Raw genomic sequence first — 25,694 nt, forward strand, 5'->3', positions numbered from 1 at the left:
GAGTAGATAGCTTGAGCTCAGGAGTTTGAGATGAGCCTGAGCAACATGGTGAAACCCAATCTCTACCAAAAATACAAAAATTAGCTGGGCATAGTGGTGTGTGCCTATAGTCCCAGCTACTTGGGAGGCTGAGATGGGAGGATGGCTTAAGCCTGGGAGGTGGAGGTTGCAGTTAGCCAAGATCACACCACTGCACTCCAGCCTGGGCAACAGAGTGAGACCCCCATCTCAAAAAACAAAAAAGGCCAGGTGCGGTGGCTCACGCCTGTAATCGTAGCTCAGGCAGATTGCTTGAGCTCAGGAGTTCCAGATCAGCCTGGACAACATGGCAAAACCCATCTCTACAAAAAAAAAAAAACACAAATTAGCTGGGCATGGTGGCATGCGCCTGTAGGCCCAGCTACTTGGGGGATTGAGGCGGGAGGATCACTTCAGCCTGGAAGGTCAAGGATGCAGTGAGCCAAGATCATGACACTGTACTCCAGCCTAGAGACCCTGTCTCAAAAAATAATAATAATTAATAATTAATTTAAAAAATAAACTTCGGACAATCCCACAAAGGATTAATTCACTTACTATATAAAAGGCTTCAAATCATTAAGAAAAAGAAACCCTCTTCAGGGGTTGGGTGGAAAAAGAACTTTAAAAATAAAAAAGAAACCCAACCCAATTAAAAAACCAAATATTATAGACTGTGAATGCACAGAAAGGAAATACAAATGGCTTTTTTTTTCTTTACTTGAGACGAAGTCTCGCTCTGTCGTCCAGGCTGGAGTGCAGTGGCACCATCTCAGCTCACTGCAACCTCCACCTCCCAGGTTCAAGCAATTCTACTGCCTCAGCCTCCCAAGTAGCTGGGATTACAAGTGTGTACTACTATGCCTGGCTAATTTTTGCATTTTTAGTAGAGACGTGGTTTCACCATGTCAGCGAGGCTGGCCTCAAACTCCTGACCTCAAGTGATCTGCCAGCCGCAGCCTCCCAAAGTGCTGGGAATACAGGCGTGTGCCACTGTGCCCAGCCACAAATGGCTTTTTAAGCACGTGAAATGATGCTCAACCTCAATCATAAGAGAAATAAAATAAAAACAATGAGAAACTGCTGTTCGCTAATCTGACTGGGAAAGATCAAAAAGTTTAATTACTCACTACTGGTGTATGCATGGAGAAATAGATAATCTGAGATAATGTGATGGTAGTATAAACTCTATAACCTCTTTGAAAGGGGAGTTCAGTAATATCAATCAAAATTCAAAATATATATACCCTTTTTCCCAGCAATTCCACTCTTAGGAATTAGTTCTACAGGTATATTCACACATGTGCAAAATGCTCTAATACAGTGATATACACTTCCTTATCTTTTGTAACAACAGATTAGAAAAACCTAAATGCCATTACTGGAGGTCTGGTTAAGTAAAATATGATACAATTATATAATGGAATATTCTGAGTTGTTAAAAAAGAAAGAATCCTAGCGTGAGCAACATGGCAAAACTCCATCTCTACAAAAAAATTCAAAAAATTAGCTGGTTGTGGCAGCGTGTGACCATTATTAGAGGTCTGGTTAAGTAAAATATGGCACAATTATATAATGGAATATTATGAAGTTATTTTAAAAAAATGAATCCCAGCTTGAGCAACATGGCAAAACTCCATCTCTATTAAAAAAAAAAAAAATACAAAACATTAGCTGGCCGTGGTGGCGTGCACCTATAGTCCCAGCTTGGGAGGATTGTTTGAGCCTGGGAGGTCAAGGCTGCAGTGAGCCATTAGTGTGCCACTACACTCCAACCTGGGTGACAGAGTGAGACCCTGTCTCAAAAAAAAAAAAAAAATTCTATAATTATGACATGAACTCATGCAGACAACATCTTTAATATCTCCATACACACATATATACACACACCACACACACACACAAATAAATAAAACACATATACATACACATTCATATAAACGAATAAAATTTATATTGGAAAAATTTGGAGGGGAAGGAACCTACCTTTAAAAATTTAACAAACAAGAAAGTAAATCAGTAGATTAACATATTTAATTTAGGCAGACATTAAATCTGGAGTGAACGGATTCAGGAAGAAGAGACCAAAAACAGCCTTGGAGTAAAAAAACAAAAGCAGTAGCTGTTGAGTGGGAATAAACTAATGGTTTTATTGTTTGTTTTCCTAATCAGACCATCTAAAGAAAGGCATTTCAAGCTAGCTTTAGGAAGAAGCAATTTCTGGCATCTTCGATTTTGAAAAATGATCATGGTCAATTAATGATTTGTTACCTACAAGTAAAAATAAAGTTAATGTGATACAACAAAATCGAATTCTTCAAATTATAAGGCTTTTTTCTTTAATGAAACCAAAAGTCACTAATTTATTTATTCATCAAACTTTGAGTGTCAATTATACCTAGACTTTAAGTTTGACTTAAGAGATCATTTTCTCTCAGAAACTATAACTTTGTACTCACCAAGGTAGTAGATTCTGTCTGAATGAGGCCCATCTGGATCATTCCTCTTCACAAACATGAAATCATGTGGTGCCTTAGCCATCATGTAGCCATGATATTTTCTGGTATCAGCAAGCAGCTTTTTAAGCTGACTCCAGGAATACCGCTCAACATAAAACGGCTCCAATTTAGGCCGATCCTGTGATTCAATATTCTCCTCACAGTCCGCAGTTTCAAATATCTCAACACCCAGCTGTTCTGTTTCCATTGCTGCTGCCATGTTGCATCTTCCTAGAAAAACAAGGCACATGAAGCTGTTCACAGGTCTGTCTTCTATTATCAGAATGATTCTCTGATAGGGTCAAAAAAAAAGCGGGGGAGTGGGGAGGGCAAGAAAAAAATGCTTTTTAGCACAGATGCAATGAAACCTAGTAAGAAAAGCAACAGCTCTCCCTTCTCTGTGTTCAGTTTAAAAATGAAATTTAAAAAAAATTGAGGTCAGGTCTACTTCACAGTGCCTATAAATCCCTTTGGTAGCTTTTATAAAAGGCTCTCCTTAGGTATTTCTTGCCAAAACTCCCTTTTCTTTCCCACACTGGAAGGAAACAGGCCATTTGCCAGTTGGCTGCTATGCTCCACCCAAGAGCATGTCAATAGTGAAGCTAACTCTGCCAAGGAAGCTAAGTGTTTTGCATTTTAAAAAGTAACGCATTTGGTAAGTGTGGATTTTTTTCAGCTAACAGAAATAACCACAACAAATGAGAACGGTAATAAAATTGTCAAAAATAATGTGCATGTAATAACCTTCCTAGGGTACTTACCCAACATAATATATTGTTTCCTTTTAAATGGAAAGCCAAACAAAACACTTAACTGGCTGATGCATTTCTGAGTCTTCTGCTCTTGCCTAGACATCACTATCATGATTATTTGTGGTGACTCCACTTTTTTTTTTTTTTTTTTTTTTGAGACAGAGTCTTGCTCTGTTACCCAGACTGGAGTGCGGTGGCACAATCTTGGCTCTTCGCAAGCTCCGCCTCCCAGGTTCACGCCATTCTCCTGCCTCAGCCTCCCGAGTAGCTGGGATTACAGGCATGCACCACCACACCCGACTAATTTTTTGTAGTTTTAGTAGAGATGGGGTTTCACTGTGTTAGCCAGGATGGTCTTGATCTCCTGACCTTATGATCCGCCCGCCTCGGTCTCCCAAAGTGCTGGGATTACAGGCATGAGCCACCGTGCCCAGCCTGGTGACTCTGTATTTTAAGGAAACTTACGTGACTATTCTTACCAATCATACAACATATACTGATTAAATGGCAGAAAAAAAAGATACTATCTTAAAGTGGCTTTAATTAGCTGAAGTAGTCGATACAGAAAGCATTTAATATTTGTACTAACAGTATTTTGATAAAAAGTATAAACTGGGGTTTACCGGTTCAACCCCTAAATAGTGTTTGTTAATATCTCATCTGCTAATGTTTATTCTTATTTCACAAATCCAGAAGTTGCATTTCTCCTTTATCTTTTCCAACATTTAACATGAGCGAAGTATCAAATAACAAAAAGTGTTATCATAAACCAGTGTGTATTCCAACATATATTATTCATGACACTGCCAAAAAGAAGGAACATAAAAATTCTGGGCAATCTGCTCTTTTTGAACTAATAAATGTCAAAGACATGTGGACTTGGGAGATAAACTAAATTGCATTTATGCAACCAAACTTAACATAATTATTAACTACTTCTATAATAATAAATACAAGGCTGTACATTTAATATATCTTTTTTAAAGCCCAAATTTGAAGGCTAACATAAATTCATAGTAACTATCACAGACTAAAAGTTATTAGCAGGTATGGATTGTGAATTAGTCCATTAAGCACACATTACTGGCATGCCAAAGAACTGAATGAACTGTGTGTGCAGCTTATTTTGTCTTTTTTCATGCTACAGTTACCTATGTTACCATTTTCAATATAACAGTAACAAAGTGGCCAGAAAACCTATTAGACAGTTACATCAGGTATGCTTGTATCATTGTAACATGTGAGCATTCACTTTCAATGACTAAAATCCAAAACAGCTTGGCAGGGAATTAAGTCATTTAGTTCAAGCAGTATCCAGCACACTGATATTTACTGACAGTGTAAGACTATGGTGGTTATATACTATCATATGTTGTTTACTTGCCCTAATAAAAGCTAGTTAGTGGAGGCCTACTTTCTACCAAATGTCAACGGAACCAGTTTTGTTGTTGTTGCTGTTTTTGTTTTGTTTTGTTTTGAGGCAGAGTCTTGCTCTGTCACCCAGGCTAGAGTGCAGTGGCACGATCTCGGCTCACTGCAAACTCCACCTCCCAGGTTCAAGCAATTCTCCTGCCTCAGCCTCCCGAGTAGTTGGGATTACAGGCACCCGCCATCGTGCCCAGTTAATTTTTGTATTTTTTAGTAGAGACGGGGTTTCACCATCTTGGCCAGACTGGTCTTGAACTCCTGACCTCATGATCCACTTGCCTTGGCCTCCCAAAGTGCTGGGATTACAGGTATGAGCCACCGTGCCCAGCCAATGGACCCAGTTTTATATCTAATGGACTGAGGGACAAATGAGAAAAGAACCTACACAAATTGGGCTCATTTTTCTTAACTTCTCTTGTGTTATGTTTGGAAGTTCACCTGCAAACCAGTGCTTGCAAGAAGATGGCTGTGGAACAGAATAGGGAAGCTCAACAGAAAGATCTTCTCCCAAGCCTTACTGTCCAGTTTATTTTTTTTAGACAAGTCTCACTGTTGCCCAAGCTGCAGTGCAGTGGTACAGCCTTCAACTCCTGGAGTCAGAGGATCCTTACGCCTCAGCCTCCTGAGCAGCTAAGACCACAGGAATGCATCACCATGCCTGGCTAATTTTTTAAAACTTTTTTGTAGAGATGGGGGTTGTCCAGGCTGGTCTTGAACTCCTGGCCTCAAGCAATCTTCCTGCCTCGGCCCACAAAGTGCTGGGATTATAGGCGTGAGTCACGGCGCCTGGCCATGCCCAGCTTCTTGAGTTATCATTCACGTCACATCTTTCTTATGTAAAAGGTACATTAGCTTACATTTAAATTATCTGGTATTCCTGAATCATACTAAGCCCTGGACACTCTATGCATACACATGCATACTTGCGTGTACATGTACAAACGTTGTACAGTCCAAATGACGGTCTCCTGAATGTTCACAGCAAATGTACATCCTGCATTTCTAAAATATACCCGATATTATATAATATTGGTAATCTGTGCAGATGTTTGGTAAATGACTTAATTCCTGATTATATACAAACACATTCTCAAAATAGGTGACCTGAATTTTCTAATGTCAAAAATAGGAAAATAGGGTCAGTGTACCTTCTCAGCACAGTGCATATATTTCACTGCCCCACCTACCTCGTCACTTAAGTAGTTTCCCTGGTGCCTACCTGATTTTATTTTCATCTGCTCAGATCTCTTCCACATTCAAAGAGATCTTTTTCAAGTGACTCAACTTCAAGCATAGAATCCCTCTGCTTATCCTGCTCTTCTCACAGGAATCTTTCCTTTCCTCACCATCCAAGCCTGCTCACCAGGATAATGAAATAAGATAATAAGACTTTGATCATTAAGATGGACCATATGTGGCCCAAAAGAGAAGCCCCAAAATAGTAGTTAAAACTGATACCGAAATATCACTTTTTGGGGCAATATATAATGCCTACATTATTTTGTATCTGCATTTTATGTTATCAGAATTCAAGAATTATTTTATTTCAGAGATGTGTAGCCCAATATAGTCAAAAGAATATCCTAACATAGTAGACTTTGGTGTCCAGACAAAGGAAAACCATGGAAAGGCTTTAAAAAGTTACAAAAGGCATACAGATGTGAAGTTACTCAGTGACTATTGCAAATCATCAAAAACGGCATATGATTAATAAAATTTATTTTTATGTGCCTATTCCTGTTCCTCTTTTACATAATAATGTCATATCAAGCTGGTTGGAGATAGAATTAACTCAGAAGGATAGCCAATAAGAGTTACAGGCCATTTTTGCAGAAAGGGAATTAACTTGAATTTAATAACAAGATTTTTCACGAGATAAACAATTTTCTATTCATCTTAAGTGCATTCCATTTTTGCTTTTTTTCTTGCTGCATTACTCTGAGAATAATTTAAATAGGTAACTTTTCTGGAAAAAGAAGCATTAAACTTGTTGAAATTCTGGCTTAGGAAAAAAAAAAAAAAAAAGGAAGGTCTGCTATTACATCTGTTACTCTATCAGTTTTAATTTTGGGCTCCCATAGCCCAAGTAGGTGATGAAGGGATGGGGTGGGAAAAGCTAAGTGGCAAGTGCAGGAAAAACAGCGAGGTTATGCCAGCACAGCAACAATGGACTAAGATGTCAAGACACCTCATAGCACTAAGCCCCTCATTCAGAAATAGAGCATGTTGACTCAGAAAATAGCTTTAGGACTCTTGAGTTTGGACCCACTCAAGTGAAATTCCTTAATTTTTAACTCAAGGGCCAAACAGCCGTCCACTTAAACACCTAAAGCTTCACTGAAGCCTAGCTATCTCATTCTTTAGGGTCCACACCTAGTTGAGAGGTTCATTAGCACAGAGGGGGCAAAGACCTTGAAAAACTATGAATGAGGAACAAGAGGAGAGGCATAGCAGAGAATATTGAGAAGGAAGATGGGAGGAATGCCAAGTCTTAGAAGAAAAGTGTGAGAAGAGAGGTGTGGCAGGAAAGGAAAGTGTCCTGCTGCGAGTGGGTGGAACAGAATGGGAGGGGGCAGTGAGCAGGGAGGGAATCGACCTAGCATGAAGTAGCAGAGAAAAAAGACCACCAGTTGGGAAACCAGAAAATCTGAGGCCGAAGCCCGTCTGCCAAGTCGGACTTAAGGAAAATCCCTTCGCCTCTGTGGGCTTCCGTTTCCTCATCTGTAAGCGCTGACAATACCCGGCCTCCCAACCCCAGCGAGACTCAATTAAGATAACGGACGTGGAAGTCAGGAGGCCAGCGCCCAGAGCTCAAGGGGCGCCCAGTGAACGGTGGTTGACTCGAAATCTCAGAGCCTCGGCTTCCTCTTCCGGCAAGTGGGGGGTGGGGTGGGTGGCTTGGATTAGCCGCCACCGGCTCTGCCCTGGGCAGGGCGGCGCGCCGGGAAAACCGCAAAGCGCGCTGACCCTGAGAACGCGCGGAGCAGTCCCTCCGTAAGGCAGAGAGGGCCTAGCGAGCCGTGGCCCAAGCCTCGCCGGCGCAGGAGAAGGAGAGGGGGGCGGATACTGCACCTTCCCCCCCGGCCCCGCCCGGACCGTCCTGACGTGCGCTATGGAGCGGGCCTGCGCCGCTTCATGCTGCGCCGCCTCCACTCCGGTCCTGGTTGCAGTGGCTTCCTCGGCGGCGGCGCCGGTGACAACCCAGGCGGCGAACGCAGCACTCAGAAGTAGCGGCGGCAGTAGCAGCGGCCTTGGCCTTGGAGGCTTTAGCACTTCCGGTTCCTCGCGATCGGCTCTCCGACTGGCGAAGGCGCAGCCGGGCCAAGAAGGGCGCCGCTGTCTGCTGGGTGGGGTCCAACACCACAGCGCAGTCTAGTGGCCGGAGGAGCCAAGGAGGCGCGGGGTGGAGACTGGGCCGAGCAGGGGATAGAGATGAAATCCAGAAAGGAACAGCGCCTTGCTGAAAGTCACAAGGCAAAATGTGGCGCGTCTGTAGTCAATAAATAATATATATTGAGTACCTGCTCAAAATAGACAAAATTCCTGTCCATGTGCCAGGCAGAGAGAGCCTTAGACGCTGGGAGCAAACCAGGGTAAATCCCTCCCCTTTCAACGAGATGATACTGAGGAAAGGGACTAGGGCCTTGGAGATCTAAGCGTCTCATTGTTGTCGTGGAAAGAAATCTGAACCTGGAGTCCGAAACTTGGCTCTAATATTAACTAGCGATCTTGCAGCAGGTCACTCAATCTATTTGAGCCATAATTTCTTTACCTCTAAAAGGGATATAATACATTTCACTTCATTGCAATTAAAGAAAACCAGCTGGGCGTGGAGGCTCACGCCTGTAATCCCACACTTTGGGAGGCTGAGGCAGGCGGATCACTTGAGGTCAGGAGTTCGACCAACATGGCGAAACCCCATCTCTACAAAAAATTCAAAACTTAGCTTGGCATGGTGGCGGGCGCCTGCAATCCCAGCTACTACTCAGGAGGCTGAGGAGAGGAGAATCGCTTGAACCTGGGAGGAGGCAGAAATTGCAGTGAGCTGAGATCACGCCACTGCACTCCAGCCTGGGTGACAGAGTGAGACTCTGTCTCAAAAAAAAAAAAAAAAAAGGTATGCACTTTAACATATAAAAGAAACTGGGGCCTAGGGGAAAGAAGTGAATGACTTGTTATAATCAGAGCCAGAGGCAGGTCCCTTGACCTGCAATTTCTTTCCTGGTCTACACTGTATATTGGCTCAGAAAAAGGGAACTCAGGAAGATATCCAGGAAAGTAGCAGGTGTGCAACAAAACTGTGCAAAAGCGGGGCCTCCCTATTTTCTATTATTACAAAGAACAATGTGTCAGAGTCGTGTGTCATTAGGATTTATTATAATAGCACTAATAAAAAATCCATTTGGGTACTATGCTGCACTCCACAGTATGTAATTATTCACTCTGAGGTTAAATGAGCCTTCCCTCAGGCTTTTTAAAGTTGAGCTCCCTTAAAAAAAAAAAAAAGGCAAAGTCATTTTCCTTGGGTCTCTTCTATTAATTTTCTCCAAATGACCTGAGAGAAGATTTTAAAGGCTTTAAATGCACACACACACACACACACACACACACACACACACACACACACACACACACACACACAAAATACAGAGAAATATCTTGCACTTCATTAATTCAACAAGTGTTTGCTGAATCTCTGCCTTGTACCTGTCACTGTTTTAATCAGCAGGGCCACAATAGTGAACAAAGTAGATAAAGCCCCTGTTTTCATGCAGTTTATAGCCTAATAAGAAGAGATAGAGCCCCCTCCCCCCAAAAGCAAACAATTAAAAATATGTAATTTCATGCATTTAAAAAAAGAGCCATGGACAGATAAAATACTTGCTTATATCACATGGCTAATTATAGATTTGACTAGATTGGAATCTAGATTTCTTTTTTTTATTTTTATCTATTTTTTCTTGAGATGGAGTCTCAACCTGTCACCCAGGCTGAAGTGCAGTGGCACCATTTCGGCTCACTGCAAGCTCCGCCTCCCGGTTCATGCCATGCTCCTGCCTCAGCCTCCCCAGTTGCTGGGACGACAGGCACCTGCCACCACGCCCGGCTAATTTTTTGTATTTTTTTTTTAGTAGAGACGGGGTTTTACCACGTTAGCCAGGATGGTCTTGATCTCCTGACTTCATGATCTGCCCGCCTCAGCCTCCCAGAGTGCTGGGATTACAGGCGTGAGCCACCGCGCCCAGCCAGAGTTCTTGATTTTTATTCTTATTTTCAAACCCTGAGAAAGCTGTAGAGGAACATCTCCACCGTGGAACGCTGGCCACCTTGCATGCATCATAGGCACAGGCTTGAATCCAGGGGTCTCTGAGTCTTAGCAGAATGCTGTGTGATGTTCCTAGAATAGAAGAAAATAGGAGGCTGATAGGGACCTGGAGGCAACCTCCTTGGGGAGGCAGTCAGGAGACAGCTTCTCCTCTCCTTACAGTTTCTGATGAGGTGTGGGGCTTTCTCCCTACTCCCTCAGAATAGCACTGCTGAATACAAAATCATTTGGCCGCAGTCTAGAATTGGCTCCCGTTCAACAGGGTATCTCGCAACTCACATTGCAGTCATCTGGCCCCTTTTGTTTCAGTACAGTTGTCCCTTGGTATCTGCAGGGGATTGGTTTCAGGATTCCTGGCAGATATTAAAATCAGCGGTACTCAAGTCTCTGACATCAAATGGCATAGTATTTGCATGTAACCTATGCACATCCTCCTCTCATATATTACTTTTTTTTTCTTTGGTGACAATCTCACTGTGTCACCCAGGCTCTGGAGTGCAGTGGCGCGATCTCAGTTCAGCTCACTGCAAGCACCTCAGTCTCCCAAGTAGCTGGAATTACAGGCGTGCACCACCATGCCCAGCTAATTTTTGTATTTTTAGTAGAGACGGGGTTTCACCACATTGGCCAGGCTGGTCTCAAACTCCTGACCTCAAGCAATCTACCCACCTCAGCTTCCCAAAATGCTGGGATTATAGCTGTGAGCCACTGAGCCTGACTGACTTTTTTTTTTTTTTTTTTTAATTGAGACGAAGTCTCGCTCTGTTGCCCAGGCTGGAGTGCAGTGGTGCAACCTTGGCTCACTGCAACTCCTGCCTCCTGGGTTCAAGCAATTCTCCTGCCTCAGCCTCCTGAGAAGCTGGGATTACAGGCACCCACCACCATGCCTGGCTAATTTTTTGTATTGTTTGTTTGTTTGTTTTGAGACAGATTCTCGCTCTGTTGCCAGGCTGGAGTGCAGTGGTGCGATCTCGGCCCACTGCCACCTCCGCCTCCCGGGTTCAAGCAATTCTCCTGCCTCAGCCTCCCAAGTAGCTGGGATTACAGGCATCTGCCACCACGCCTGGCTAATTTTTGTATTTTTAGTAGAAATGGGGTTTCACCATGTTGGCCAGCCAGGATGGTCTTGAACTCCTGACCTCATGTGATCCACCTGCCTCGACCTCCCAAAGTGCTGGGATTACAGGTGAGAGCCACCGTGTCCAGCCTATTATTTTTTATATCAGTTTTTTTCTAAATACTTTTGACCCGAGGTAGGTTGAATCCCAGGTGTAGAACCCACAGATACAGAGTCAACTGTATTGTCGTTTTTGATGTATGAGACAAGGATCACAAGCATCTATCACCATTGTGCATTTTTCCTTTTGCACTGTGTGTAAGTAATAAACTACCTGAATCTAAAAGTGGCTCGGCCGGGCACGGTGGCTCACGCCTGTAATCCCAGCACTTTGGGAGGCCGAGGCGGGCGGATCACGAGGTCAGGAGATCTAGACCATCTTGGCTAACACGGTGAAACCCGATCTCTACCAAAAATACAAAAAATTAGCCGGGCATGGTGGCAGGTGCCTGTAGTCCCAGCTACTCGGGAGGCTGAGGCAAGAGAATGGCGTGAACCCGGGAGGCGGAGCTTGCAGTGAGCCGAGATAGCACCACTGCAGTCTGGCCTGGGCAAAAGAGCAAGACTCCGTCTCAAACAAATAAAAAATAAAAAAATAAAATAAAAGTGGCTCAATGTATCTTTACTGGCTGAATCAGTCAGGCCGTGGCCTTGCCAAGTCTTGTTTGTGTGGTTGACAAACCCTAGCTGGCTTTCTACTGCCCTGCGCTCTAGGGACCCATCAGGAAAAGAGAAGTTATCTAGCACATGAGGTGTGAATGAGATAGCACGGCCGGGTTGGTGCAAAACCATCTGTATCTAGCACTGGGTATTATCATCAACAAATATGTTTTAAACATCTACTTTCTGAAGCACATTGTGTTAGATACTACAGGAAACCAAAAGGAGGTAATCTGTGCTCTATTGAGGTTTATAATCTCGGTGAGAAAAAAGATCATAAGCATGTAGTACATACACTAACAGCCATTGATTACAGGATATGATGGGTCTACAGTTTCTTTTTCCACTTCCCCCCATACTTTCCCCCTTTTCAGGGTGTAGTTGAAACCAAACTGTAATAACAAAAAAAGAAGGCGGGCACAGTGGCTCATGCCTACGGTTCCAGCCCTTTGGAACACTGAGGTAGAAGGATGGCTTGAGCCCAGGAGTTCAAAACCAGCCTGGGAAAAGTAGTGAGACCCGCCGGGCATGGTGGCTCACGCCTGGAATCCCAGCACTTTGGGAGGCCGAGGCAGGCGGATCACCTCAGGTTGGGAGTTCGAGACCAGCCTGACCAAAATGATGAAACCCTGTATCTACTGAAAATACAAAAATCAGCCAGGGGTGGTGGCATGCGCCTGTAATCCCAGCTACTTGGGAGACTGAGACAGGAGAATCGCTTGAACCCCGGAGGCAGAGGTTGTGGTGAGCCGAGATCGCGCCATTGCACTCCAGCCTGGGCAACAAGAGCGAAACTCCATCTCAAAAAAAAAAAAAAAGAAAAGAAAAGTAGTGAGACCCTGTCTCTACAAAAAGTACAAAAATTGGCTGGGCACAGTGGCTCACGCCTGTAATCCCAGCACTCTGGGAGGCTGAGGCAGGTAGATCACCTGAGGTTAAGAGTTTGAGACCAGCCTGACCAACATGGTGAAACCCCATCTCTACTAAATACAAAAAAATTAGCCAGGTATGGTGGCCCATGCCTGTAATCCCAGCTACTTGGGAGGCTGAGGCAAGACAATTGCTTGAACCTGGGAGGCAGAGGTTGCAGTGAGATGAGATTGCACCATTGGAATCCAGCCTGGGAAACAAGAGCGAAACTCCTCCTCAAAAAAAAAAAAAGAAAAGAAAAGAACAAAAAGCACAAAAATTAGCCTGGCGTGGTGGTGGCATCTGTACTCCCAGCTCCTCGGAAGGATCACTTGAGCCCTGGAGGTCATGGCTGCAGTGAGCTGTGATCACACCACTAATCTGGGTGACAGAGCAAGACTCTGTCTCAAAAAAAAAAAAAAAAAAGAAAAGGAAAGAAAAGAAAAAAAGTCTTTCCCTCTGATTTTCTTTCTCATATTTAAGTTTTTATTTATGTACTTAATTTATTTTGAAACAGTCTTGCACCATTGCCCAGGCTAGAGTACAGTGGTATGATCATCGCTCACTACAGCCTTGAACTGGGCTCAAGTAATCCTCTGGCCTGAACCTCCTGAGTAACTGGAACTATAGGCATGCACCAACACGCCTGGCTAATTTTTAAATTTTTGTAGAGATGGGGGTTGTATTAGTCCATTTTCATGCTGCTGATAAAGACATAGCTAAGACTGGGCAATTTACAAATGAAAGAGGTTTAATTGGACTTACAGTTCCACATGGCTGGGGAGGCCTCACAATCATGGCAGAAGGCAAGGAAGAGCAAGTCACATCTTACATGGATTGTGGCAGACCAAAAAAAAAAAAAGCTTCTGCAGAGAAACTCCTGTGTCGTTTTTGTTTTTTTTTTTTTTTTTTTTTTGAGACGGAGTCTCGCTCTGTCACCCAGGCTGGAGTGCAGTGGTGCAATCTCAGCTCACTGCAAGCTCTGGTTCCTGGGTTCACGCCATTCTCCTGCCTCAGCCTCCTGAGTAGCTGGGACTACAGGCGCCCGCCACCATGCCTGGCTAATTTTTTGTATTTTTAGTAGAGACGGGGTTTCACCGTGTTAGCCAGGATGGTCTCAATCTCCTGACCTCATGATCCACCTGCCTCGGCCTCCCAAAGTGCTGGGATTACAGGCGTGAGCCACTGCGCCCATCTAAACTCCTGTTTTTTAAAACCATCAAGCCGGGTGCAGTGACTCACGCCTCTAATCCCAGCACTTTGGAAAGCTGAGGCAGGCAGATTACTAGAGGTCAGGAGTTTGAGACCAGCCTGGTCAACATGGTGAAACTCTGTCTCTACTAAAAATAGAAAAAAAATTAAGGCCAGGCACGGTGGCTGTAATCCCAGCCTTTGGGAGGCTGAAGCAGTTGGATCACCTGAGGTCAGGAGTTCGAGACCAGCCTGGCCAACATGGTGAAACCCTATCTCTACTAAAAATACAAAAAATTGGGCCGGGCACAGTGGCTCACGCCTGTAATCCCAGCACTTTGGGGGGCCGAGGCGGGTGGATCACGAAGTCAAGAGATGGAGACCATCCTGGCCAATGTGGTGAAACCCCGTCTTTACTAAAAATACAAAAATTAGCGGGCATGGTGGCTCATGCCTGTAATCCCAGCACTTTGGGAGGCCAAGGTGGGCGGATCACGAGGTCAGGAGATTGAGACCATCCTGGCCAACATGGTGAAACCCTGTCTCTACTGAAAATACAAAAATTAGGTGGGTGTGGTGGCATGTGCCTGTAATCCCAGCTACTCGGGAGGGTGAGGCACGAGAATCGCTTGAACCCAGGAGGCGGAGGTTGCAGTGAGCCGATACTGTGCCACTGCACTCCAGCCTGGTGACAGAGCGAGACTCAGTCTCAAAAAACATAAAATAAAACCAAAAATTAGCTGGGCATGGTGGCACGCACCTGCAGTCCAGCTACTCCTGAAGGCTGAGGCAGGAGAATCACTTGAACCTGAGAGGCAGAGGTTGCAGTGAGCCAAGATCGCGCCATTGCATTCCAGCCTGAGTGTTGGGCAACGAGAGTGAAATTCTGTCTAAAAAAAAAAAAAAAAGAAAACAAAATGAGACTTTATTTTCTATAAAGGGTTATAGCATGTAAGGTGACCATGCTGACAGGCTGGGAAGTGTAGCCTCTGGTAAAGATCAGAGTCAGGTACTTTGAAGGATGAAGGGGTGGGACAGGAGCTTTATGCTGAATGGATTGGCTAAACATACATATGCAACAGGTTATAGGAGAGGTATGAATATTCATGAAGGTGGTCCTGAAGCACGAATATTGAAGAAACATATATGTTACATATGACCCATGTTCACCTTGCAGTGGAGACTTAACACTTAAATGTATTACAATTTGACCTATATGTCAAAAGGTCTTTTCAGGACAAAAAGGCACTCAAATGTATAGCCTCTGCAAACTAGCCAGAACTCGTCCGTGGTTGATAGTCTTCTTATCAGCAGAAGGTTACTGAAATAAGTCTCTTGTCCAATCAAAGCCATAGTTATGGCTTGTGGAACAAGGGGTCAGTTGGTGAGGGGTAAGCTAGAAATTTTAATATTGATTATCTTAAGGCTAGTGCTTGTTTAGCTGCTAGAGAAAGAAAAACCTTGTGGCAGTTAAACATGGTTTATTCTTCAAGTGTAGGGGTGTGTGACTTAACTCTTGCCTAGCATGGCCTTAGGTCTTATTTATAATTTGGTATCATATTGCCACAAAGAGTCCATTCCATCAGTCTTTAAACACATTATTTTTTATTATTTTTTGTTGTTGTTCCATCAGTCTTATGCTCTCTATTTTCACATTAATGCTGGTCAGTTGTTGTGTCTAAACCGCAAAAGGGAGGGGGTATAAGGAGGCATGTCTGACCTCCCATCCCGTCATGACCTGGAACTCAGTTTTTAAAGTTTTTCTGGGGTCCCCTTGGCCAAGAAGGGGTCTGCTCAGTCAATTGTGAGGCTTAGGATTTCATTTTTAGTTCACACTTCTGAACTGTGGATTGACAGGTAGAGGGGAAGCTTTTCCCAGTAAAGATGGCCTACAATACCCATTCTCCAGGCAGAGTTGGGAGGCTACATGTATATGATCCGGCTGTGGAGGATTCCCCATTAGATACCTGCACTGATCCAGTTAGTCTCCCTCTCCTCACTTAGCTTTGTACCGTCTAGAGAAACCTGACTTTGCTCAGGGATAACTGGCTGGGTGATCCTGGGTGGTTTGGATCCAGCCAAATTCTACAGCTCATTTTCTAAAACACCTTCCAGAATAGAAGATTTTATACATAGATAACAACAAGGATGTGTATGACCCCTTGCCAAAGGCAGGAAATCAGCCTTCAGCCCTGGGAATGAGCTTCATCCATGGCAAGTACTCAGCAAATGCTTCCTGTATAGTGGTGACTATTCTCCGAGAAGGGAGAGCTGGCCCTGGGCCAAATGAGGCTGGAAGGCTGCATCTAGAAGGTAGGACATAAAGACAAAGCTAAATTTGCATTTTCATTTGACTGATAGTATCATAAAACTCTTAGCCCTACCTATTTCAGCTTGGCACGGCCACTTGGCTCTGCCTTTTCATCTCCCCTGCCACCTTCCAGAGTATTTTGGGTTTTTTTTTTTTTTTTTTTTTGAGACAAGGTTTTGCTCTGTTGTCCAGGCTGGAGTGCATCGGCGCCATCACAGTTCACTGCAGCTCTGACCTTCCAGGCTCAAGAGATCCTCCCAGCCTCCTGAGTAGCTAGGACTACAGGCACATGCCACCGCACCTGGCTAATTTAAAAAATTTTTTTTAGAGATGGGGTCTCACTGTTTGCCCAGGCTGGTCTCGAACTCTTAAACTCAAGTGATCCTCCCACCTCAGCCTCCCAAAGCGTTGGGATTACAGCATGAACCACCACGCCCAGCCCCACCCTGGAGTTTTATAGTTCACCAGAATGATACTCTTTCCTCTCTCCATTTCTATTTTTTTTCTTGTTAGATTTCTCCTGGAGACAGGGGTCCATAATAGTGGGGTCTCTTTGCAGAAAAATTTAGAAACAGCTGATAAGAACATTAGAGGGAACCAAATTCAACTCATCAAATTCACCTAATTTGATGAATGTGGAAACTCAGGCCTGAAGAAGTCATTTTGCAGTATGTTACTAGTGGTCAAACCAGGCTGGATAGGCCCACTTCCACTGGACCTTTCTTATGAAGCATCTGAGGCAAAATGCCAACATTCAGTCTTCTTCTATATCAATAGCTTTCACCTTGGCAGAAGTCAGCTGATAAGCCTCAGGTTTCAAATACGCTGAATTAAAATTATTCTATTTTTTATTACCCACCTACCAGGATGGCTAAAATTAAAAAGACTGGCTGGGGGTGGGGGTGGTGCTGGAAAAAAAAAATTAGGCTGGGCACCGTGGCTCACGCCAGGGAGGCTGAGGCAGGAGGATCACTTGAGCCCAGGAGTTTGAGACCATTTGAGCCTAGAAGTTTGAGACCAGCATGGCCAACATGGTGAAACCCCATCTCTACTAAAAATACAAAAATTAGCCAGGTGTGGTGGTGCACACCTATAATCCCAGCTACTTGGGAGGCTGAGGCAGGAGAATCATTTGAACTGCGGAGGTAGAAGTTGCAGTGAGCTGAGATGGCGCCAATGCACTCCAGCCTGGGCAACAAGAACGAAACTCCGTCTCAAAACAAAACAACGAAAAAACAGAAGTGAGTAAAATTGAAAATTAGTTATTCAGTTCAAGTACTCAAAAGCCTCATGTGGCTAGTGGCTACCGTATTAAAGAGCGCAATGTGCAATATTTCCATCATCACCTACAGTTTTATTGGGCAGCGCTGCCCTGGTCTCTATTTTCCCTTCTTGGAACGCTCTTCCACGCTGCTCCCACACCATGTCCTCTATCACCATTATTATCCTCATTTCATCTGTAACTACTTGCATCTTTTAATAGGCTGGGAAGTTCTAAGACAGAAGGGACTGTGTCTCACTTCTGTTGTTCCAGTGTTTAGCTTTGAAACCCAGGCACACAGTAGGTACTCAGTAAACAGAATGCGAGGGACCTTCCAGAGACACCAGTCCCAAACTCTTTCCCATGCTGATCGGTCCCCTATAAGTCTCCAGCCTTTTTTATTTTAAAGCTTATTTTAAAGCATGTCCCTGAAGACAAGTGGGGAGAGTGGACCAACCGCTGATTCCAATTCCCTAGGCGGCCGCGGCAACTCGTGGCGTCTCTGTGCCCGGGCCTACCGCCCCTATCCCGCCTGCGCCCCGCCTGCGCCCCGCCTCCGCCCGGCTCGCGCCAAGGCCCACTGCTGGCGCCGCCGCCATCCCGGCGCGTCACTGCGCAGGCGCGGCCCGCGAGCGTGGGGTGTCTCGAGGTGCTGGGTTGCAGGCGCTCAGGAGCGCTGGGGTTTGAGGCCTGCTTTCTGCCCGCGCCAGCAGAGCACTACCTGAGGCAGCGAGGCGCAGCGAGCCTAGCCTCTCCGCGCCCTGGGCAGTATGGCCATGGAGAATCAGGTGTTGACGCCGCATGTCTACTGGGCTCAGCGACACCGCGAGCTGTATCTGCGCGTGGAGCTGAGTGACGTACAGGTAAAGGCCGGGTCGGGCGGCGGGAAGCGCGCGGGATCGCGGCCCCGTGTACCCGCCAGGACCCCTGCCCCCTTTGTCAGCGTGCGCGCCGGAGAGCCTGCAGTGCGCCAACAAGGTCCGCGACGCGGTGCGCTCACAGCGTGTTGGCGCTTTTCGAGGCTCATCCGCAGATCTCGGGCCGGGGGCACAACCCCCCGAAGGCTGCAGGAATCTTCGGGTCCTCAGAGAGCTCGGCCTGGGCCTCTCAGGCTACCCCGGGCCTCTTCTTTGTTCGCAGTCTGCGGCCTTCATGGAGCCCAGGCCCGGCCCTGGCTGTCTGGCCGTCGGGGTTCGAGTTGGCTGGGGCCCTTCGAGATGTGGGATGAGCTTGTTGGGTCAGGGGTGCGGTTGTGACAGCGGCTTGCTGGGCCGTGGCTGGATGCCTGCCGCTGGCCTGAGAGGTCCAGCCAGGCCCCTCGGACGTTACTGAGGCTGGGCGCTGCAGGGGGTGGGGAAGGGGGAGGGGGAGGGGTGTGGGGCCACACCCACCTCGCAACCGTTCAGTGATGGAAATCATTCTCATTACTTTTAATTTTAAAATTCACAAGAGCTGGAGGAAGTGATTTCCTCCTCTGTTCTGAAGGCTGTGAGCTCAGGTTTGCTGAGTTGCACAGATAACTTAAAAATTTCTTAAGTTACATTAAGCATTTCTGTTTGAGCTCCTTGGCCCTTAAAGTAAGCAAGCTGAAGGCACCTAATAGTGGAGACTCCAGGACCTGTGTATCCTCATGTCTCTGTCCAAACTAAAGATTCTGGGCTTTGAGAAACTGGAGTTTTCATTCTGGAAGGTTCTTTCTTTCTTTTTTTTTTTGAGAGGGAGTTTCGCTTTTGTCGCCCAGGCTGGAGTGCAATGGCGCGATCTCGGCTCACTGCAACCTCTGCCTCCCGGGTTCAAGCGATTCTCCTGCCTCAGCCTCCCGAGTAGCCAACATAGTGAATTACAGGCATGCACCACCATGCCCGGCTAATTTTTGTATTTTTAGTAGTGACAGGGTTTCACCATATGGGCCAGGCTGGTCTCGAACTCCTGACCTCAGGTGATCCACCCGTCTCAGCCTCCCAAAGTGCTGGGATTACAGGCATGAGCCACCGCGCCCAGCCTCTGGAAGGTTCTTTCTGCAGTCATCCTTGTTGGAAATTTCTCCTTAACATCTATGGCACTTTGTAACCTCTTTGACTCCATTTAACTCTCTCTGCCTCTGAATCAGGCATCTGCTTGGATCACCCGTGGATCCGGTAAAATGTAGGTGCTTTCTGAGTGTTGACTTGAATTTATTGAATTTAATATAATCTTTGCTTCTGGAATATAAACAGTTTTCCTGTTGAAAGATGAAGACAGTAGTGGCCAGAATGCCTTTAAATAGGCTATGATATTGCATGGTGTGTCGTTTAATGTATTCATCCAGACTGAGATTATACTTTTGGGTCAGAGTATGAATAAATGTTCTGTGCTGTCTCCCTCTACTGCTCCAGGGTGGTTTAATAGAATAGGAAAAAACAAACAAAATCTTTTGTAGATGGGGATCAAAGTCGCCGTCTAGAGAGGGTTCTTCCAGCAGTCAATAAAAAAGTACAGAACAGACCGGGTGCTGTGGCTCACGCCTGTAATGCCAACACTTTGGGAGGCCGAGGCAGGAGGATCACCTGAGGTCGGGAGTTTGAGACCAGCCTCACCAACATGGAGAAACCCCATCTCTACTAAAAATACAAAATTAGCCGGGCATGGTGGTGCATGCCTGTAATTCACTATGTTGGCTACTCGGGAGGCTGAGGCAGGAGAATCGCTTGAACTCGGGAGGCGGAGGTTGCGATGAGCTGAGATGGTGCCATTGCACTCCAGCCTGGGCAACAAGAGCGAAACTGTCAAAAAAAAAAAAGTAACCATCTGAAAAATTTTGGGGAAAAATAAATCATTTTTCCCCCTTATTGAGTTTTTGTTTTCTCTGGGGTTTCACATCTGTAGTTTTGAGGCACCCATATTTCAACTACCATTAGTTTAAAAGCACCATGTTACCCTCATAAAAGAGTGTTTACATGTGTTAGCAGTCCTCTAACACATGTAAGGTAGTACAGATTTACAAAGATGAGTCAGACCCAGCTTTTCAAGGGCATGCTATCTAGAAGGAGGCATATCATATATACAAACAAAAAGTTTTGTGTAGGAGTATATTTATTGGTCGAAATGGAGTTGGATGTTGAACCAGGTATCTGGTGTTAAAGGAATTTGTTACCTTTCTTTCATTTAGTTAGTGGTGACTTCCAGAAATGAGAATTATTTTTGTCAAAGTAAGACTGGGAGAATGTTCCAGAAAGAGAAAGGCATAGACTGTTAGACACTTGTAATGTCTGACTTAAACCGTGTCAATGCCCAAAGGCCACCAATAACACACCCGTAGTTAAACAAGTTGGGTTTATTACTCATTGCATTGAGAGAGCATACTCCATGGGGAACCCTGGGGTGTTTCATTAGGAGGATGTTAGAACTGATTATAGGATTTGGGTGTTGGTGATTAGGGGAGGGGAGGGTTAAGGAGGTTGGGTTTCACTTCAGTTAAGATCCTGTAAGAAAATGTGGGAGTTTTGTGGTTGGGTATCTGAATAAATCTTATCTGTAGGGCAGGGAGATTTTGTTCTTATACTAGTCAGAACAAAACTGACTAGTGTAAGAACAAAACTGTAATTGCTACAGGAGTAGCAGTCACTCAATTTGGCCAGAGGGTGTTTGGTATTTCCTGGGTGGCATAGCCACTATGTATTTGTCTGTGCTTATAACAAAATTGTGAAATGGCCTTTGTCTCATTTTGTGAGGATTTCAGAGTAACCTTGTCTGAGGTTGGTATTCTGTGAGATTGTTTATGTCCCATAGGAGAATAACATGGCCTGGCTGTGAGTGCTATGCCTGCTTCTGAGTGTCAGGGGTTGCCTTTTTTTTTTTTTTTTTTTTGTCTTTCTCAACTGATTGCTCTATGCAGGGCCTGTTGAAACCAGTGGTTTTACATGTGCAGATTTGTTATTAAAAAAAAAAAAAGAAAAGAAGAGCGGTCGGGTGTGGTGGCTTAACGCCTGTAATCCCAGCATTATGGGAGGCCGAGACGGGCGGATCACGAGATCAGGAGATCGAGACTATCCTGGCTAACACGGTGAAACCCCGTCTCTACTAAAAATACAAAAAAATTAGCTAGGCGTGGTGGCGGGTGCCTGTAGTCCCAGCTACCCGGAGGCTGAGGCACGAGAATGGCGTGAACCCAGGAGGCGGACCTTGCAGTGAGCCGAGATTGCGCCACCGCACTCTAGCCTGGGCGACAGAGCGAGACTCCGTCTCAAAAAAAAAAAGGAAAAGAAACCAGTGGTTCTGGCTCTGGATGAAGCACTTCATTTATTTGTTCAGTAAAAATCGTTTATGGAGTACCTACTCTTGTCTGTCATTAAGCTAGGTGTGGGGTTCTTGGACAGCACTTTAACACTCTCTGCTTTCTATAGTATGACTCACAGCTTATGTGTAAGTGTGAGTTTTAAAGTGTTAAGTTCCAGTTTGGAGGCATTGGCTCTGTCTCCCTCCGTCCTGACACAGGGAACTGTCCAGTTGTCACATCTCTGTCTTTGGAGCTGCAGGGCTAGTGACTATGAGAGAACACGGCTGATGTGAGGAGAAATGGTGGACAATAAAGACTTCAGCAGTGGCATCGTCTGTGCTTGAGGTGAACAGTAGCAAAGAGGCCAGCTAAGGCAGGTTTACTTTCAAAATCGAATTTACTTTCACGATGAGCATAATGAATGTTTGTCGTGAAAAACGTAGTTGTTAAAGCACTGGTTTATTTACAAGGTGCTTGTTTGTTTTGGGTGTTGTGAACAGAGAACAGAGTGTAGCTGTGTTTGAGAGCTGTTTGAAAGATATTGTTCCTGTCCTTACCTAACAGAGTCTGGTGGAAAGAGTGCTAACTGAACACATGAGATTGGGTCCTTGTTCTTACACTTACGCTCTGGTGACCATGATTCACTTAACCTTTATGAACCTGAGGCTCTTCATCCAGACAGATATGAACAGTAGTGCCTAACTCATAGGACCATTTTGAGATTTGAATTGGAAAATGGATTTGAAAGTGCTTTGCAAATTCTAGTGTGCAGTTCAAGTGAGTGATTATGATGATTGCGATATTAAACCTTAGATGAGAGGGATGGTCACAGAGCAACGGAAGAATAGAGCCTATTAGCAGACCTATTCATATATGAAAAGTTAAGGTATGACAAGAGGCGCTCTTACAGATTAATGAGGAGAGAATGACCCATTCAGGAAATTGTAGTGGGACAGTTGGTAATCCAAATGGCAAAAAGAAAATAAGATCCTGCCTTATGCCATACACAAAAATCAGTTTCAGGTGCATTAATGACCTAAACGCATAAAGCAAAACTACTAAAAAGAAATATAGGAAACTATCTTTATAATATTGGAAAGGGGGAGAATGTGTTAAGCAAGATGCACAAAACACAAACCCTAAAGACAAAGATTGGCACATTTAAGACAAACTTGAAGAAGACATTTGCAGTGCATATCACTGAGAGATGACTAATATCATGACTATTTAAAGAACACCTACAGACCAATAAGCAAAAGACGTATTACCTAATAGAAAAAGGGGCAGATAATATAAACATTTCAGAGTAAAAGGAAACAAGAATGACCAATAAGTCTGAAAAGATACTTAACTGCAATTATGATCAGGCACATGTACAGGCATACCTTGTTTTATTGTGCTTTGCTTTATTATGCTTTGCAGAAAATGCGGTTTTGACAAATTGAAGGTTGTGGCAACAAAGTCTGTTGGCGTCATTTTTCCAACAGCATGTGTTCACTTAGTGTCTCTGTGTTGTATTTTGTTAATTCTTGGAATAGTTCAGATTTTTTCATTATTATTGTATCTGTTCTGTTGATCTGTGATCAGTGATCTTTGATGTTAACTTTTTTTTTTTTTTTTGAGGCAGGGTCTCACTCTGTTGCCCAGGTTGGAGTGCAGCAGTGTGATCATAGCTCACTGTAGCCTTGAACTCCTGGGTTTGAGCAGTCCTCCTGGCTCAGCCTACCAAGTAGGACTACAGGTACCTGCCTAGCTAATTTTTAATTTTTTAATTTTTTCAGAGGTGGGGTCTCATTATGTTGGCCAGGCTGGTCTTGAACTCCTGGACTCAAGCAATCCTCTTGCCTTGGCCTCCCAGATCCCTGAGGTTACGGGCTTGAACCACTGTGCCTAGCCTTGATGTTACTATTGTGATTGTTTATTATTTATTTATTTTTGAGACAGAGTCTCACTCTGTCACCCAGGCTGGAGTGCAGTGGTGTGATCTTGGCCCACTGCAACCTCCGCCTCCCAGCCTCAAGTGATCCTTCCACCTCAGCTTCCCAAGTAGCTGGGACTGCAGGCATGTGCCACTGTGCCCAGCTAGGTTTTGTATTTTTTGTAGAGACGAGGTTGGTCTCGAACTCCTAAGCTCAAGTGGCCTGCCCACCTCGGCCTCCTAAAGTGCTGGGATTACAGGTATGAGCCACTGTGCCCAGCCACTATTGTGATTGTTTTGTGGCAAAATGAAATGCGCACCTATATAAGATGGTGAACTTAATCAATAAATGTATGTGTTCTGACTGCTGTCACTGGCCATTCCTCCATCTCTCTCCCTCTCCTTGGGCCTCTCCTCTGAGACACAACAATATTGAAATTAGGCCAGTTAATAACCCTACAATGGAGTCGGGTGTGATGCTCATGCCTGTAATCCCAGCACTTTGGGAGGCTATGGTAGGTGGATCACTTGAGGTCAGGAGACCAGCCTGGCCAACATGACGAAACCCTGTCTCTGCTAAAAATATACAAAAATTAGCTAGGTGTGGTGGCGGGTACCTGTAATCCTAACTACTCAGGAGGCTGAGGCAGGAGAATCACTTGAACCTGGGAGGCTGAAGTTGGGTGAGCTGAGATCACGCCACTGCACTCCAGTGGCAGAGTGAGACTCCGTCTCAAAAACAAAACAAACAAAAAAGCCCTACAATGGCTTTTAAGTGTTAAAGTGAAGAGTTGCACATGTCTCACTTTAAATCAAAAGCTAGAAATCATTAAGTTTAGTGAGGAAGGCATGTCAAAACTGAGACAGGCTGAAAGCTAGGCCTCTTGCACCAAGCAGCCAAGTTGTGAATGCAAAGAAACAGTTTTTGAAGGAAATTAAAAGTGCTATTCCAGTGAACACCCAAATGATAAGAAAGCAAAATATCCATATTGCTGATATGAAGAAAGTTTGAGTGGTCTGGATAGAATATAAATCAGCCACGACATTCTCTTAAGCCAAAGCCTAATCCAGAACAAGGCCCCAACTCTTTCAATTCTGTGAAGGCTGAGAGGTGAGGAAGCTGCGGAAGAGAAATTTGAAGCTAGCAGAAGTTGATTCATGAGGCTTAAGGAAAGGCTCCATAACATAAAAATGCAAAGTGAAGCTACAAGTGCTGATTGTAGAAGCTGCAGCAAGTTATCCAGAAGATCTAACTAAGATCCTTGATGAAGGTGGCTACACTGAACAACAGATTTTCAATGTAACAGCCTTCTACTGGAAGAAGATGCCATGGAGGACTTTTATAGTTAGAGAGGTGAAGTCAATGCCTGGCCTCAGAGCTTCAAAGGACAGTCTGACTCTTTTGTTAGGGGCTAATGCAGCTGGTAGCTTGAAGTTGAAGCCAGTGCCCCTTTACCATTCTGAAAATCCTAGGGCCCTTAAGAATTATTTTAAATCGGCCGGGCATGGTGGCTCATGTCTGTAATCCCAGCACTTTGGGAGGCCGAGGCAGGTGGATCATCTGAGGTCAGGAGTTCAAGACCAGGCTGACCAACATGGCGAAACCCCGTCTCTACTAAAAAATACAAAAAATTAGCTGGGCATGGTGGCGGGCGCCTTTAATCCCAGCTACTTGGGAGGTTGAGGCAGGAGAATCGCTTGGATCTGGGAGGCAGAGGTTGCAGTATGCTGAGATCTCACCACTGCACTCCAGCCTGGGCAATAGAGACTCCGTCTCAAAAAAAAAAAAAAAAAAAAGAATTATGCTAAATCTACCCTGCCTATGCTCTGTAAGTGGAACAACGACTCCTGGATGATAGCACATTTGTTTACAGAATGGTTTACTGAATGTTTTAAGCCCACTGTTGAGGCCAACTTCTCAGAAAAAAAAAAAAAAAATATATATATATATATATATATATATATATATATATATTCCTTTCAAAATATTGCTGCTCATTGACAATGCACCTAGTCCCACCCAAGAGTGCTGATGGAAATGTCAAGGAGA

At 44.7% G+C, this 25,694-nt stretch overlaps 2 protein-coding genes across 9 annotated transcripts in view; one reads left to right on the forward strand and one right to left on the reverse strand.

Annotated features, from left to right (window-relative positions):
- DPP8 (dipeptidyl peptidase 8) overlaps positions 1-8,156 on the reverse strand; it is a 76,163-nt gene extending 68,007 nt beyond the window's left edge. For 3 of the 8 annotated variants that reach the window (XM_063652288.1, XM_063652289.1, XM_054450216.2), the window contains exons 1-3: positions 7,769-7,998; positions 5,916-6,051; positions 2,478-2,747 (exon numbers count right to left, since the gene is read on the reverse strand). In XM_063652288.1, the coding sequence (XP_063508358.1) occupies positions 2,478-2,747; positions 5,916-5,952 (307 nt within the window). In that variant the 5' untranslated portion in view covers positions 5,953-6,051; positions 7,769-7,998. Of the gene's footprint in view, positions 1-2,477; positions 2,748-5,915; positions 6,052-7,478 lie in introns of all 8 variants that reach the window. The other 5 variants (XM_063652290.1, XM_063652291.1, XM_054450212.2 and 2 more) reach the window with 4 other exon arrangements.
- Positions 8,157-17,766: 9,610 nt separating this feature from the next.
- The window catches only part of HACD3 (3-hydroxyacyl-CoA dehydratase 3), a 48,015-nt gene continuing 40,087 nt past the window's right edge, over positions 17,767-25,694 (forward strand). The window contains exon 1 of the mRNA XM_054450234.1: positions 17,767-18,334. Within this exon, the coding sequence (XP_054306209.1) occupies positions 18,242-18,334 (93 nt within the window). The 5' untranslated portion in view covers positions 17,767-18,241. The remainder of the gene's footprint in view (positions 18,335-25,694) is intronic.

This window comes from Pongo pygmaeus, chromosome 16, assembly GCF_028885625.2.
Source record: "Pongo pygmaeus isolate AG05252 chromosome 16, NHGRI_mPonPyg2-v2.0_pri, whole genome shotgun sequence".
Classification (NCBI taxonomy): Eukaryota; Metazoa; Chordata; class Mammalia; order Primates; family Hominidae; genus Pongo; species Pongo pygmaeus.